This window comes from Artemia franciscana, chromosome 12 (genome assembly GCF_032884065.1).
Source record: "Artemia franciscana chromosome 12, ASM3288406v1, whole genome shotgun sequence".
In the NCBI taxonomy this organism is placed as follows: domain Eukaryota; kingdom Metazoa; phylum Arthropoda; class Branchiopoda; order Anostraca; family Artemiidae; genus Artemia; species Artemia franciscana.
In genome coordinates, this window is record NC_088874.1 from 26,352,365 (window position 1) to 26,369,008 (window position 16,644).

Here is a 16,644-nt window from a genome sequence, read left to right on the forward strand (position 1 = left end):
TGATGTGTTTCTCTCTGTTATTTTATTTTTTACCTCACCTTCTTCTCTCTCTTTAATAACATAATTTAAACTATGAAATCCAAACATTCCTGAATTAAGTTAATATTATTCATTTAATTGACAGAAGTCCATTGACAAACCAATTTATTTGTTGTAATTTTTTCTTTCTCGCCTCTAATGAATTTACATCTTTAAGCGAATTTAAAACAGATAGATTTTAGAATTACAATCAAGTTGGTTGCCTTAGAGTAAAAGAGTTAAGAGCCATGGCTAATTGAAAAAAAAACAAGACTGATGGTCTGAATAAGACGCAAAGCTGGCAAAAGGCTGTTTCTTTTTAAGCATCAGGGTAATAAATTTTTTTAAGGATTTTCAAGAAAAAGCTCGTACCTCACCCCGAACATAAGACGACACTCATCATCTATGGTTTCAGTAGACTCAAACTCTTATTATCCATGGTCAAACCCTTCGAAGGAGAAATAGAAGCTAAAACCGTCTTGTTGTCTTACTGAAAAATACAATATTTTTAATTATATTTAAAGTTCACTTTTTACCTGGTTTTGAAATAACATTTTACAAGGTCATAATCATTTGTACTATGTACACAGTTTGTACTACTTTGTTCATGCTTATATGAAAGGAGCAATTCTCGAAACAAGCTATATCATTTTACTACCACTATGTGAAGTCTCTGGGAATAAGAAAGAGAAATTATCTATGAAAATGTCAATTCTATACAGAGCCGTGGCTTCAGGCACAAGGATATTTCTCATGAGTGGCTCATCGAAAAACTTAGGGGGTAGGGGGGCATGAGTTTAAGACTTTAGATACATCACTTCCTTCTCAGAAGAAGATGTATCGCTTTTACTATCAAAGATATTTTAGTGAATTTAGGAAACCGACAGTTACAGCCAGTCAAAAACAAAATTGTAGCAGACTACGAACTACACCAGAAACTTTTAACAGCCAAATTCGGGGTTAAAAGATAACCGGTACCGAGCGAAAGCGAATTCCACTGCTAAAAAAACATACCATAGTCTTCCATTCTTCCTTTCTATTCTTGGAAATCTTCCATTCTAGACAAAAACGTAGCAATCACTAGGGCAGAATTTCGGAAGTATTTTTCACACTTAAAACATTATATAGAAAATTGTTTTGAACCCAAAAAAAATGAAAATGGTAAAAAAAAAGGTAAAACTTTCTAGATAAAATACTTCCCGGAAACACTATTTTTATGACGGGCAACATATTTCAGGGATTGTCCGGAGCCAATATTTTCTTGTTTTTTATCATGTCTGAATGGAAAATCACTTTTGTCTATTTGTAAATGCTTAAAGCAAGTTCTGACCGTAGACTCGCTATTCTTTGTTGGTTAACTACTTATGAAAATGGAAGCTCAAAATAGAAAGTGCTGAGAGGCATTGACTACCGTTGCCTTGGGTTTTCTATCTACACTTTTGGTTTCCTTTCGGCTTATTTGAAATGTGTTGTATTCAAGGCGGATCCTGGGTTTTGACCTGTTTTGGAGTCCTATCTAAATCTGTCAAAATATGAATTTGTCTATTACAGAATACTGTACGGCTTGTTTTTCTTGTGATTACATGAAATTTGATTCTTCTTGGTGGAGCAAACGAAACCTTACAGGTCAGTTGCCCTAGTGTTCAACAGTGCCCTAGTGTTGCTAATAGAAAAAGTTTTTAGCATTCGGTTTCCGGCAAAACATGAATTGTTGCTAAAGGATTTCAGGTATTGGGGTAGTATGCTGAGAATGACACTCAAAAAGTTAATTTGTTTTGAATTCTAAGCCGTACAATCTATGATGCACAATTGTTTTCATAATTCAAGAAGATATATTGATAAATTGAGAAACCATCTATATTATGTGCACATTGTGGTACATTGTCTGGTTTCGTGTTTAGTTGAAATAGATTTTTGTTTTTTCAAACGAAGTTTGTCCGATGAAATCAAAGAGCGAAATTCAATTAAAACAAAGTTCTTCGCAGTTTAGGTAACATATAACTGAAAACGAGAATCAGAACGCGCCGAAAAAAAGAAAGAAGAACAAAGAATTTTGCTGTTAAAGACATGCCACAGTGAGAATCAGAACGAGTCAAAAATGAAAGTGAAGAAGAAAGAAAAGTTACATTTCAACAACACCGTCGCAATCTTTAACAAAAAACTATGGCACAAAGAGCACTGTAAACCTATAAGGATGCAGTAAACTACACAAGTTTGAATTACAAATTATTAGAACCTTTCAACGTTGTATGTATTCACTGTGAAGTCCTCCGTTTTCTCGAAAAAAGAGTAGCCAACAAAGATAATTCAGTAGGAAGGTGGTGCTTGATTGTTCAAATTGCATTGCCACCTCCAAAATATTCAGATGAATTGATTTGGTCTTTTATCGGATGTCACATCCTGTCTGAAGAATTCAAACAAATCCGAGACTTGAATTAACGTTTTACTTTGTCATCATTCAACGCAAGTGATGATAAAACCATCAATAATCTTAATTTTTTCATATTCAAAACCGCTTAAAAAGTTTATCAGAAAATGAAATTTAGAGGGAAGTCAATCGTAAATCATTGAATATGATTTTTAACCACCTTCATATGGCTAAATGTGCTTTTTAGACCCCGGTGAAGCTACTAAATACAACATTACTCACCCATTAATTTATGGAATCTCTCGTAACCTAATGGACCTCTTTGAAGAAAAATTGCGAGACAAAACAACTATGTCAAAAGTAACATGAAAATGTGACAAATGGAGGATGATTTTAACCAACCTGTTGTTTCAGTAAAGCCATCTCATTTGTAAGACAACCTACAATATGGTTCAATTTCAGCACGAGCCATAAGGGGTTTAGGTAAAGCTTTCCTTTTTTGTATTGTTTTTTTGTGTTTTTTTTTTAAATAAATTCTCTCTATATATAATGAATAAAAGCCAGCCGCGTCGCTGTGGTGAAGACCACCGGCAAAGCAGCTACCCAACCATAAATAGAAAAAAAAGAATACTCTTAAAAAAATTTGGCGTGAAGAATACATTCAGAAACCAACTGAGTCAGTCAAAAGCAACATAGCTAAATCGGTAAATTAGTTTAGAGGTCGATATTGCAGTGAAATAGTAAATAGTACATCTTCATGGATATGAATTTTAAGTAATGCCCAAAAACGACGAGGACATAAAAAAAGGGCAATAAAAATTTAAATAAGTTATTGTAAGGAATTTTGACGGTGGCCGTGTGCGGCATTGCGTCGCTAGCACCACAACTGATCTCCACTGGAGTATGGTGTCGTAGTCCTGCAGTCTCAAGGGCTCTACATGCTCTTTCGCATTGATATTTAAACCAGAAGGTATACCAAGTGTACTACTTGGGGAGGGAAGAATGGGCCAAACTATTTGGCCGGAGGTACCAAGACTGTCCCCACTAACAAATATACCCTTGGAGGTGTACAGCTCTTCTGATGTGCAGGCACCGACGGACTGGGGACTTGTCGGTCAAAAATATTCCCATGAAACGTTATGAAGAAAGCAGATCAAAGAGTGTCAACCGAGGCTAAGACGGTGGATGTCTGAAGAGACTATCCGCAACGAAGAAAAGTCTGTTACCATCACGCCTCTCAGCTGAATTGAAACAGCTACGCAAGCTATGCAACCAGTCGGGCAGAAAAGACAGAAGGAAGTGCTTGGAGAATATTACGGTGGAGATGGAAGAAGTAGCTAACCTGTCTGATACTAGTAAACTGTACCCGCTGCTTAAAGAATCAACTGGAGAGATGTCGAAGAATTTGGCGTCGGTAAGTCACGAACATGGTAACATCCTAACTAGTCGTGACGAAGTTATTGACCGTTGGAAGCCCCATTTCCAGAAACTCCTGAATCCTCAAGTAGGCCCTTCATCACCTGCTCCAAATCTTCAAGTTACCCAACCTCCCCCACCTCCTTGGTCAACACTCACCAACCAATACGCAGGAGTCAAAAAAGAGCCCCGGTTAGAGAAACCGGTTCTGTCAGACAAAGAACTTGAGTGTTGGGGTTATAAGGGATAAGTACCTAGGATTCTTGATGTTGCCTATGAGTGAAACCTGAAGTTGACTTTGATTATTAAGCATGTCTCATTTATTTCAGAGCACCAATATGGGAGTATCCTTTAGTATTCATTGGCTGATATTTTTAGTTTGTTGCCACCTAGTGAAAAACGATATACTGTCAACACCATACACCTTCACACTGCCAAAGCCATGCTCTTTCTGCCTATTGAAAATAACATCAAAGTGGGTTCAATTATTTTTGCAGTCATTAACCCAGACAATGAGGTGACTTTGGATGGTGGATCAGGTGCTTTTAAAATTAACAGACCTTCATATTGTCCTTCAACAGAAACTGAAGCCGCAAAGTTTATACAGCCTAGTAATCACGGCCTCTGGACCGGTATTTTCTAACATAAAATTATAAGAATATACAAAAAAAATCAATTTATAATAAATCTTATAAGATTGTTATTAAGGAAAAGATATCATGTTAATCCATAAACTTTAGTAGTAAACAAATAGAGGATTTTAAATAACCTGGGATTTTAAATCCGTGTGATGTGAAACAAACCCTTCCTAGTAATTTGAATTATAAGAATAATCCAATCATAACGTATAAGTTCTAAGGAAGATTGGGTTAATGATTTTTAACTATAATTTAACAAGGATAGTAATTGGAAGCCCGCTTGTAATTGTGAGTAATTTTTATCATTTGTAAATTTAACTTCTGAACACATTATAACAGGATATAAATATCCTGCCAAATTTGTAATAATTGTATTATTGCCAAATTTGGCAATAATAAAGCAACTTGATCTTTCGAATGTAATGAAAACGGAAGCTAAATTGTATTTTTCCAATAATTTAAAGCAATCAACTATTCTTAGTGGGTTAAGTAACGATTTAGATTTATTTGTTGGTAAATGGTGTAAAATTTAATAAAGATTGTTTTCAGAATAAGTAGAGTTTGATTATACATAGAGCAAGAAATAAGATTTATACTAATGCAAACAGCCTTAATTAAGTTTTTTTCGCTAATATACAGGATGAAATTGTAATTGTACCAGATGACAATTAATTGTACCGTAACTTGGCAGAGATTCTATTGTAATATTTTATAAAAGGAGAAACTTACAACGAACACGTATGAGAATTTTCATTCAGAGAATAATAGTTTAGTTGAAGATATGGAAGATTATCCTCCCCCTTTACAAAAAAGGGGATAAAGCTGAATGCAAGAATTACCGGGGAATATCACTCATAACCATCGCTGCCAAATTATTCACCATGATGCAACTCAACCGCTTCAGCTCAATCAGAAACACAACCACACCCCAAAACCAGGCGGGCTTTCGGCCAGGAAAGAGGTGCATTGACCAGCTCTTTACACTCCGGCAAATTCTTGAAAACAACATGACACACAGTCAGATTACTAGAGCCGTCTTCAAGATTTCATAACGGCCTTTGACTCGATCGTTAGAGATGGCATATGGGCTGAGATCAAGAGGACGGCATCTCTGAGAAGCTGATACACTTTATTCAGGCATACTACCAGCACGTTCCTGCCTGTATGCAAGCTGATGGAGAGCTTTCCTCCCTCTTCGACATAATTTTGGGGTGTGACAGGGCTGCACCCTGTCCCCCCTCCTCTTCAACTTTGTTATCGACTGGGTCATGAAGGGTGCTATGCAATCTCCCAGAGGCGTTGAAGTAAACCCTTACTTCTCCATCAAAGACCTTTACTACATGGATGACATAACCTTTCAAGAAAATTACATAGATTAAGTGCAAGCCATGCTGTGTAATGTTACTGCCACTGCAGATTTGGTTGAGCTGAAGATCAGTAATAAAACCAAAATTCTGACAAATTCTGAGGATCTTCCCACAAGGGGTATCTCTAACAACAACTCCTGTTTAGAGGTCGTAGCTATTAATCATAGCTATTAAAACAAAAGATAAAAAAGGGGAAATTAGAATCGCAGCAGATTTGAGGGTCACTAATCCTGACGGTCTCCTTTAAAGGTTCTCCTACTATAGGTCACTTGACAGTGACCACTTCCTGAGGAATAGGGCTCATCTAATAAATCAAATTGGTCACAAGCTGTCTAGTACTACATTCACCATTCCATTTTTCTCCCTGTCTCCTGCGGAGAATCCCAAGGTCTTAAAATCAACAGTCTCGATAAGGTATTTCCCACGGTATAGAAATTGATTGATGATTTTCCAGTATCTGAAACCTTCTAAAGAAATTTTATGATGCCTTGGAATAAGACACGAAATTAAACCCTTCTACATCCAAGACAATGCCAACATATTTCCTTGAATTCCCTATCTTTTCTTTTACCCCATCAAATGTATATGCTTTCCTTTCCTTATTTTCCTCTCTTTTCCTTAATCATATACCACCTGAAATTTTTGCGTCATTCCTAAAATTACTTGTGGTCACTGTTTCTTCTAATTTAAAATGGGATATCCATATTAACAATATTATCCTAAAGCACCTATCCCCTTATTTAAGCTCCAGAATAAATTTTTGTTCCCTATCAGATTCGTTAAGGATTTATATCTCATTTGTAAATCGGCAGCTTCAATATGCTTCCTTGGTTTGGCATCATCACATTTCGTGGGAAGTCATATAATATTAAATTAATTCAAAGAAGAGCCTAGCAAATAATTTTGTAAGAAGATGAAGTCCCGCTCTTTTCTTCTAAAATACATTTAGTTTAGAAAGTCTTGAAAGCAGGTACCTCTGTCATCAAAAAAGACAGGACAAAACCTTTCATTGGAGAGTAATTCCCTCAAAAGAGACTCCTTACTCAGACCTGATCCATTTTGGACCATCTCTCAGTCTGTTCTTATCTTATTTTTGAATTTCAAAATACGAAATTAAAATGTCTTTATATCAGTCAATACATCCAACTAATATAAGGGTTGTTGTTTGTAAATATTCGCTTATCTCCTTCTTTTTATGCTTTAATTGACCCTTTTTTAATTTGTCAGTCTAATCGGTTTTAATTTTGATGACATGCTATGGCCCGAATATATGATAGCTATTTAAAAAATGATAAATCTGATCTAGACGACGTATACAACAAAATTATGAAAACTACAACAGAGAATTATGGAAAGCAGACTGCCTAGAACGCACTAAATTTAAAACCTAAACTAAACTGACCTAATTATCTCCATGTGCACAGAGAAACTGGTTTTACAGCAGATTAACAACAAAACTGTGGTTACTATATTACACCAGTACCCTGCTAACATCTGACCACAGCACCAGGCCGTCTGAGGCCAACACAGCTACACATGCTCCTCCTCCATCCTAACATATTCAAAGACTCCCTGTTTATACTCTTCCAGGAAGCTCTTGCTTCCCTTAAATCTATCCTTACGATATTCTCCCACCAAAACCACGGACGACCTGCTTTCTGTTTAGCTCTTGACGGTGGGCCAAAAGGAACAATCTTCGGCCATTTGTCAACCTTCACTTACAGAACGTTCCCAAGCTATCTCAACCTTTGTCTCGTTATAGAATGAATCGAAGAGCAATAATACCAAGTAATTAGCTTCCAGGATAATCCTTCATTAATTACCATACTCGCTCTTACCACCTTTCTTATAGAGGAGTTTAATTAGTTTTCTCATAATCGCTATGTCATTAACTCCGCCTGTCATTGTCATGGATAATGCCGGCCTGTCCCAAGCCAGGATGAAGGAGGAGGGTTCGGTGACAGGTTTGCTACCTGTCCCTGTAAAAAAGCCCCAGCAACGGAAACGTCGATATATGCCTCGGATAAATTATCTTCCCCCTGATAACAAACCCAGCACGCCTCCGGACACGATTATTGACTGCAAAACAACCAACAAAAATTGGTTTCTGGAACGTGAGAACTATGAGTCAGTTATCAAAAACTGAGCAAGCTCTCAGAGAGATGAAGCAATATAATATTGACATACTAGCCGTAAGCGAAATACGTTGGAAAGGTGTAGGCCAAGAAACACTAAATCATGGATATGTACTGGTGTATAGCAGAGAGGACAGCCATCATCAGGCAGGTGTAGGACTTATGATGTCCCCTGTAGCATACCGAGCAATGCTGAAATGGACTCCAATAAACGAAAAGATCTTGTTTGCACGATTTGCTACAGCACACACTAAGCTTTCTGTCATTGTATGCTACATTCCTACCAATGTGGCGGATGATGATGTCAAAGATAGCTTCTATGAAACCTTGCAAGCTGTCACCAAAGACATCCCCAAACATGATGTTCTATGTGTTGTTGGTGATCTGAATGCCAAAGTAGGAGCCGATCGCAAGTACTGTCCGGAAGTTCTAGAACCGCCTGGACTTGGCCAGATTAACGAAAATGGTGCATTACTAGTAAACTTCGCGCTAAGTAATGACCTTGTCGTTGGTGGGACACTCTTTGAGCATAAAAACGTGCACAAGTACACATGGACATCTCCAGATGGTTTGACGCGAAACCAAATTGACCATTTCTTGATCGCCAAAAGGTGGCGTACAAGCCTGTTAGACGTGCGTGGGTATAAAGGAGCAGACGCCCAGTCGGATCACATGCTCATGATCGCCCACATACAGATCAAACTACGTGCCCAAAAGAAGACACAGCAAGATCTGAAGAAACTGTACGACACGGACAAGCTACAGGATCAAAAAATCTGCAGAGATTTCTGTATCTCTTTATGGAACAAATTTGATGCCTTGGATGTTGAGGCAAATGACTCAGAAAGCGTCGAAGAGAAATGGGAGAAAATAAAAAGTGCATACACGACGATTGCCGCAGAAAAGCTAGGTTTCCGAAAGAAACCAAAGGAAAGGTGGATCTCTGACATAGCATGGAAACTGATTGACGAACTCAAGCAAGCCATGCTCATAGATACTACAAGGTGTTCAGAGTTGGCAACAAAACAATTATACAAAGAAAAAGATAAAGAGGTAAAAAAGAGTGCAAGAAAGGACAAGAGACAGTTCCTTGAAAAGAAAGCAGCTTTAGCTGAAGAAGCTGCTAGAAAGGGTGACTCCAAGACTGTCTACCGATTGACAAATGAGATGGTAGGAAAACAAAGCAGCCGAATCACTCTTGTCAAGAACAAAAATTGATCAATTATATCTGATCCAGAAAAAATTGACGAGAGATGGGCTTCCCATTTCGAAAAACTTCTGAACAGACCGAGAACTTGTGACCAAGTAAACGTACCTGATATCCCTTTTATGTATTTAGACAGCAATACAGATCCTCCGAGTGCTGAGGAGATCATGCATGCAGCAAAGAAGTTAAAAAATGGACAAGCCCCGGGTATTGATGGCATTTCAATTAGTAGATGGCATTTGAAGTACTCAATTAGTACCTGCATATCCATTTGGCTTTCTCTCTTCACCAAAATATGGACCTTAGGGAAGGTCTCAAGAGATTGGAGCAGAGGCATTATAGTCAAACTCTTCAAAAAGGGAGACTTGATGAACTGCCATAACTGGAGAGGCATCAATCTTCTCCCTGTCTCATCCAAACTATTAGCCTCCGTCATTTTGCAGCGTCTGCGGAAAGCACTAGACGCAACTCTACGAGAAGAGCAGCATGGTTTCAGAACTGGGAGATCCTGTTCTGATCTAATATTTGTACTGAGAGTGCTTGTCGAAGAGTCAAAAGAATGGAACAAGAAGCTCTACCTCCTATTCATTGACTAAGGCATTTGACTCAGCTGACAAAGATTGCTTGTGGAGAGTTTTGAAATACTACGGAATTCCCGAGAAAACAGTAGATATGATTATAGCGCTTTATGAAGAATCGGAATGTTGCGTAAAGACTGAAATTGGTACAACCAGATTTTGCAAGATCATGTCTGGTGTTCGTCAAGGATTTGTACTTTCCCCCGTGCTCTTTATAATTATAATGGATTATGCCCTGAGATTCGCATCGGGCTACGGGGTAAAAGTAAGCAACAAGTAACTGTTTGATCTGGACTTCGTGGACGACGTTGTCCTTCTCGAAGAGTCTAAAGAACGGTTGCAGCAGCTGCTTGACACTATTACCGAGAATGCAGAGAATGTCGGGCTAAAGATAAATATTGACAACTCGAAGAGCATGGCCATCACAACCTCGCCACTCGTTCTCCATTGCAAAAACAAGGATCTAGAACAAGTCCAGGAGTTCAAGTACCTGGGTAGCTGGATTGATTCCGGCACCTCACTAATACCTGAAGGGGAAGACGTCATCGCTGCAGCACCAATGCGAGACGAATGGAGAGGCTTTGTCGACGCCCTATGCGCCATCGATGGCTCTGGAGGAACTAAGGTCTAAGGTCCAATCGCTATGTGCTGTTATTATACCAAAAACAGTTTTCCTAAAATCGCTGTGCTTTTCCTTTTCCAAAAATTAGATAAAATACAAGTTTTTACAACTGAATATAAGAGGCAACGTAATAATTAAAACGAGCTTAAATTATTGCTTATATGATTGGGATTGTCCTCCTACTCAAGAGTGGGGTTGTCCCCCATTTTTACACTAATTTTTTCTAATAACATTAAAAAAAATTCTTATTACTCTAATTAAACAGCCCTTGTGTACCACTGACGATCAGCTTTCCGTTTAGCCCTTGAGGGTGGGCCAAAAAGGACAATCTTCGGCAATCAGTCAATCTCATCTTCACTGCTAGTAAATCTTCTCAACTAGTAAACTATTTTACTATCTTACTATATATATATATATATATATATATATATATATATATATATATATATATATATATATATATATATATATATATATATATTATATATATATATATATATATAAATATATATATATATATATATATATATATATATATATATATATATATATTTAGTAAATTATTTGATTTAATAAAAAGTGACCTATCTCCTTTGTAATTTTTCACACTTACAGTATACACAAAATGACGTAAAAAGATTAAGAAACCAACTGTAAACCTCAATTTCCGGTTCCTTAGGGTGTATTCACATACAATTAGATACAAAGCGCTTAAAACGCTGTCACTAGTGAATTTTCGGCGCTCCAATATAGATTTAAAAGAAATTAGGTTTTTTATCTTTTGTATTGTAAACAGTTTTGAAAGAAAGCTAGTTGCAGCTTGTAAAAAATAAATTGAAAGAAAAAGAAAACCGAGATAACTTGAAAATGGCTCAAATGACAATGGACCATTACCCAGCCGATCTAGACAAGATCACAGCATAATCGAATTTAATCAAACTTAATCTAGTTTAATATAAATTTTAATTCAAACAGCAGAAAATAGATTTCACTATAAATTTCAAAAATTATACACAATAGTTTGTTTCTAAATACTCTTTGCTGATTATACAATAAGCAGAGCAAGGCAAGGCCAATTTCGATAAATGTACACGTATATAAGCCTTCCTATTTTATCCTTTGGCAAACTTCTTATCTTCAGCGTAAAAAAACTGAATATTGAAATGACTACTTTTTATTATTTAGGTTCTACTTAAAGCCTATTCACAATGAGATTTTATTAATATAACCACGCCCCTAGTACAACTTACCTATACAAGTTCATGGGCAGGCTAGAAGATTTAGTCGAATACCGAAGTTTAACTAGCGCTACTTTGAGCCAATTAAATTTCTTATTCAACTTTTGGGTGATTCTATGAATAAATTTTATTGGTCCATATTCCAGTATTAGTTCAGTATTAGTACAATCTTATTGTCAATCGGCACTTAGTTCCCTAGCTCAGTATGGCTAGATGATGCTGGTTGTTCATTTTTGTTCTGTCTTAGTAATGTCCCGGTTTTTCAGAAGAAATTTTTTGTAAGAATAGGAAGATAAGTCTTCGAACGAAAATTAAAATATTGGGATGATAATCAGTGATGATACTGGTCGAGCATGGTTTTGAAATGTGGGTTCTTTGGAAGACGGGGAAGGACTTTCTATATATTTTCAGGGGGAATTGTCTAAGGATTGTTTTGGGTGCTGATTGGACTGATCGGATTTTAAACAGTAAGCTGTACCAAACATGGAGTTCAGTCCAGCTTTTTAGGGCTATACTGAGAAAAAGGTTGAGATACCTACGACACGTTTTACGGGTGAAGGATAACAGATTGCGAAAGATCGTCTTTCTTGGCCAAACAAAAAGCAGGCCGTTCCCATATGGGTAGGAGGAGGTTGTAAGGAACTTGGTCGTAAGGAGGTTGTCAGGAAAATGGAACCTCTTGGGATGATGTAAAGAGGTAAGCTTTGAATATATTGTCATGGAGGAGCTTGTGCAGATGTATTGGCATCAAGTTGCTAGGTGTTGCTGTGAGTTGTTAGTAATAGCAGCAGTATTTGCTTATTAATTTTAAATTTTAATTTATCCTATCTAAAGTTAGTAATTGTAGAACTTACATTGACTTCCTAGATGGCTTTCTCGTCGTGCTCAGTTTGGGTTGTTGCTTCGGTTTACAGACTCGATCCAATTCGGGCGTAGGAGCTACTGTCTCCTCCATCAGCTGGTTGTGTTCCTCAATTAACTTTTCAACTGTGGGTATATCATCAGGCAGAGGCTCAGCGTCCCTATCAACTAACGTGTTTTCTTGTTTTGTAAGCCATTTAGGAAGCTCTTCCGGGAGTTCGGCTGAGTTGCGAAGCTGTTTAATGTGTTCTTCAAATCTATGATCTCTCTGAAAGTTATTTAGTCTTAGAATAACAAGAGAGATACGGAGGATGGAGGGACAAGGTAAGAGATAAGGAGGGAGCGGAGTTAGAAAGAAAGAGAGAGATAAAAAAGTAAAACTCTAGATGAGAACGAGCTAGACAACAAACGATAATCCTAAGACGTATATATTAAATTAAAACAAAATTTTAGTTTATCTTCACCACAAAACCACGACGCCACAAACCAAGCATTCAATAGAAAAAACGAAATGAAGTTTCTTTCTTTACATCAAGTTGAAAAAGAAAATTATTTTGATAAGATCTTTGATTAAAATAGAAAGAAATATGGAACTGAAGCGTACATTGAATAATGTCTGTTAAGTAGCTTCGTGACCAAGTAATATTCCCTAAATAATTAAAAGTAACTTCCGTAAGAACCTAAAAGGAATAAACCTACGACCAATCACAAGTAATATTAACGAAACGGGACCAGTACTTCGTTGGTGTTTGTAATATTGACTACTTATGTAGTTAGTACATAATTAATTGCGTTGTGACCACTTATGTTTTTGTACAAGCTTTGGAACAGTGTTCATGTACAAGCTTTCACTTCTTAAAAAAATCACACACAAAAATGTATTTTGCTTGGGCTAAAATAGTAATTTAATTGATTTTAATAAAAAGCACTTTAGAATAATCGTTCTATTATTAACTTTTTTATTCTGTATGCAATACTTTAGAATAATGCTTATTATATCAATCTAATTTCTTTTTTTGATTAGCTAAGTTTTACATGCAAAATTATTCAGAGCTCTAATTCCTAATAATTTCCAAAAATAATTGCGAATATTAAGTAAAAAATTATCTAGTGTTTAGTTGCCAAACGCTAGATGGCGTTGAGGTTTTTTTTGTCGACACTATCGCCAGTTCCCAATCTGTTAAGTTACTCAGATTATTTAGATTTTGAACATGAGTCATCAGTGAACCATGAATCATACTTTTCCACTCCTTTAGGGAGAAGGCCTGGCAAACGACAGTAAAATATAATGTCTATAATATAATAACTCATAACCTATAATATGTACCTATAATATGTATCATACCTATCATAACCTATAATATGTATCATAAACATGTACCGTATTTAACCATTGACGCAGTTGAATACTTAAGGTACTTCGCTTACCTGTCTTGACCAATTCGAAACCTCGTCCCACCTAGACTGGATAATGGTTATCCACTGTCGTATAACACTAACTGCATCTGAATGACACTTTAAAAGAATATCATTGGCCTTCACCAACGTGTCATTCTTTTCAGACTCCTTTTCATTTAGTTCTTCATAGAAACGTTTGTGGTCACCAATTTGATCAACACATTCATCTTGATCATCTAGCAACTGTCCATTAAATCTGAAAAATTATACAATAAATTGAAAGTTAGGCTCTAGCCCTTTGATATGTAAGCCGTCCAGAAACTAGTTGACGAGGTGCTAGGAAAACAAAGAAAGTAAAAAAAAGAGGCACAATCCATTTTAAGTTTATGGTATCAAACATCTGCTGGAACTAATCTTGAAAATTCCGCACAGAATAATTTTCCAGTTAAGGTAAGGCATATCTTCATTAACAGGAATAATTATAACAAATATCAATTCTAGCCAAGAAGGAGCAGAATTGAACGTGTCAGCTAATTTGGCTTAGAACGGAAAAGTTATCAAGTACATTTTAGAATGGACTTGAACAAAGTGGCTTCTAAAATAACAATTATAAGATAAAATAAACTCGTTTTCAAAATACACTAAAAAGTAGAAAACAGTTTTTTCTCGAAAATCTTTGGATACCAGTGAAAACAGGGTGCGCAAAACTTATTGACCTTGACATAACATAGATATATAAATTATTTAAGTTTTAATTCTTAAGTTTTAGATTTTAAGTGCACAAATTCAAAGCCAGTTAGTTGAGGAAAAAGAGATAAAAGAAATTAGAATTGAGTTATTAAAATCTTTTATATTTATCATTTTCAACTTTTTAGCCTCAAACACTAAAAATTATCTTATATAAGGTTTGAACCAAAGTTATCGTGGCCACAGGCATGTTTTCTTATCGCTGGGTTACCAAGTCTTGCATAATAGTGCTTGTTCAATAAGTTTTGCAGTGCCCAATCATCTGTTTATGCTGTTTTATTTTTACAAGGGGGAGTTTACAAGAGGAAAAATTATTTGATTTTGAATTATGGCAATTTCGTTGGAAGTGCATATACTAATAAAATTTGGAACCGACTGAGAAAATGGAAGTGGTCAAAAAATGCCTCACAAATTTATGTGACAAAATGTCAGTGACCTGACAAAAAACGAGTTAAAAAAATATAAATGGTTAATGACCAAAAAAATAGTTGATGTCATCTTTTGGCATATTGTAAGCAATACTATGGTACTACGCGTCTCAAATTAGAAATAAAATAAATCAAAACTATAATTGAAGCAGAAAGAATCAATAGGATTCTCTTTAGAACTAAGGAAAAAATCTTCAAATAGCCACGAAACGTACAATTGGCATATGTTTTTATTCTAACTTACAGGAGGGGCCGGTGTTCCTCTTAGAAAACAGATAATTCTACATTATCGACTTCAGTAGGCCTATAGTCTATGCTAATATGAATAATAGCCTATTCTAGTCTATCACCTCTAAATATGGTGATATATTTTTCACTTTTATAAGCAGTAAGTAAAACAAATACAATTAGTATAATTTCGTACCTCAATTCCATTCCCCATCACTTAACCTTTCAAAAGGCATTTTAACTCGTCTATGCAGCTCTTCAGCATTAGTGAGGGCGTCCTCGAGGCAATCCGACCGAGCTCGGGCAGCTTCAAACACTTTATTCCATGAGTCATCTAATTGCTTGACCTTGTTTTGAACAGAAGCAGCATCTTCTAGTGTGGCACTAGTTAGCAATTATGTTGCAGTTTTACGAACTTGGTTGGCTTGTGATAATCGGCCGTTAAATTCATCTTCACAATTCTATGAATTGAAAAAGGAATTAATCAATACCAGGTATATTTGCTCATATAAAAACGTCAAATATGAGGCCAAAAAAGATTCAATATAAACCATATAATTTATTAATATCCATATATAAAAAATTTCATATCATAACTGACCATGTCCATTAGCTCTAACTCTATCACAATCGTGCGTCGTCATAAGCCGGGGGCAATTCTCTGCCAAACAAGTTTATAATTTGTCCCACTTTAATATAAGTTCTATTAAAAGTATACTTATTATACTATATGCTTACGTACTTATTATATAATATATCAAAATAATACTAAATTATAGTTATATATTAAAATAAAAAAAATGATATGGCTAATCTAACCCCCTTTTGTCCAACGCCAAGGGGAACGAGTTGAAACTTTTAGTAAGGATTATTTTAGGAGAAGGAGGGGACTTTTTTCTTGGGGTGGGGGATGTATGTATATTTGTTGAAGAAGAAACATATTTATCGTCTCATGTTAATATCAGCATAATTAACATTAGTCAACAGCAATGTATAACTCAGTCAATATGGTTTCATTTTGATTGCAAATAGTAATAAAACGTAATCGAGAAAAATTAGGACTTATTGTAGCAAAACCATCAATAAACTAATAAAGATGTGACAATTCTATCTCTCCCCTTAATATTTTGCCTCTTATAATGACTGGTGGTCTTGCAACGGGATTAACTCTAGATTTTCATTCTTACATTTTGTATACGTAGTGGGTTTTTTTTAAATAACATTGTACATCCTCTTTTCTTTTGTTCCAAAAACTTCAAATTTAAAAAAACAATAACATCAATTGAGCAAATACAACATAAAAAAATTAATTGTTGACAAAAAAGAGGGAAAATAAAAAGAGAAGAAAAGAGAGAAGGGTGTAAATACAGAAAGTGTAGAAAGTACCTTATGCTG

The 16,644-nt window shown here is 35.9% G+C and overlaps 1 protein-coding gene across 1 annotated transcript; it reads right to left on the minus strand.

The window, feature by feature from the left end:
• Positions 1-389: 389 nt before the first annotated feature.
• LOC136033496 (microtubule-actin cross-linking factor 1, isoforms 6/7-like) lies at positions 390-15,456 on the minus strand. Its single transcript, XM_065714242.1, has 4 exons — positions 15,446-15,456; positions 13,877-14,102; positions 12,442-12,716; positions 390-508 (listed from the first exon to the last, which is right to left on the minus strand). Exons 1-4 carry the CDS (start codon positions 15,454-15,456, stop codon positions 487-489), a joined length of 534 nt encoding a protein of 177 aa, XP_065570314.1. The 3' UTR covers positions 390-486.
• Positions 15,457-16,644: the final 1,188 nt, after the last annotated feature.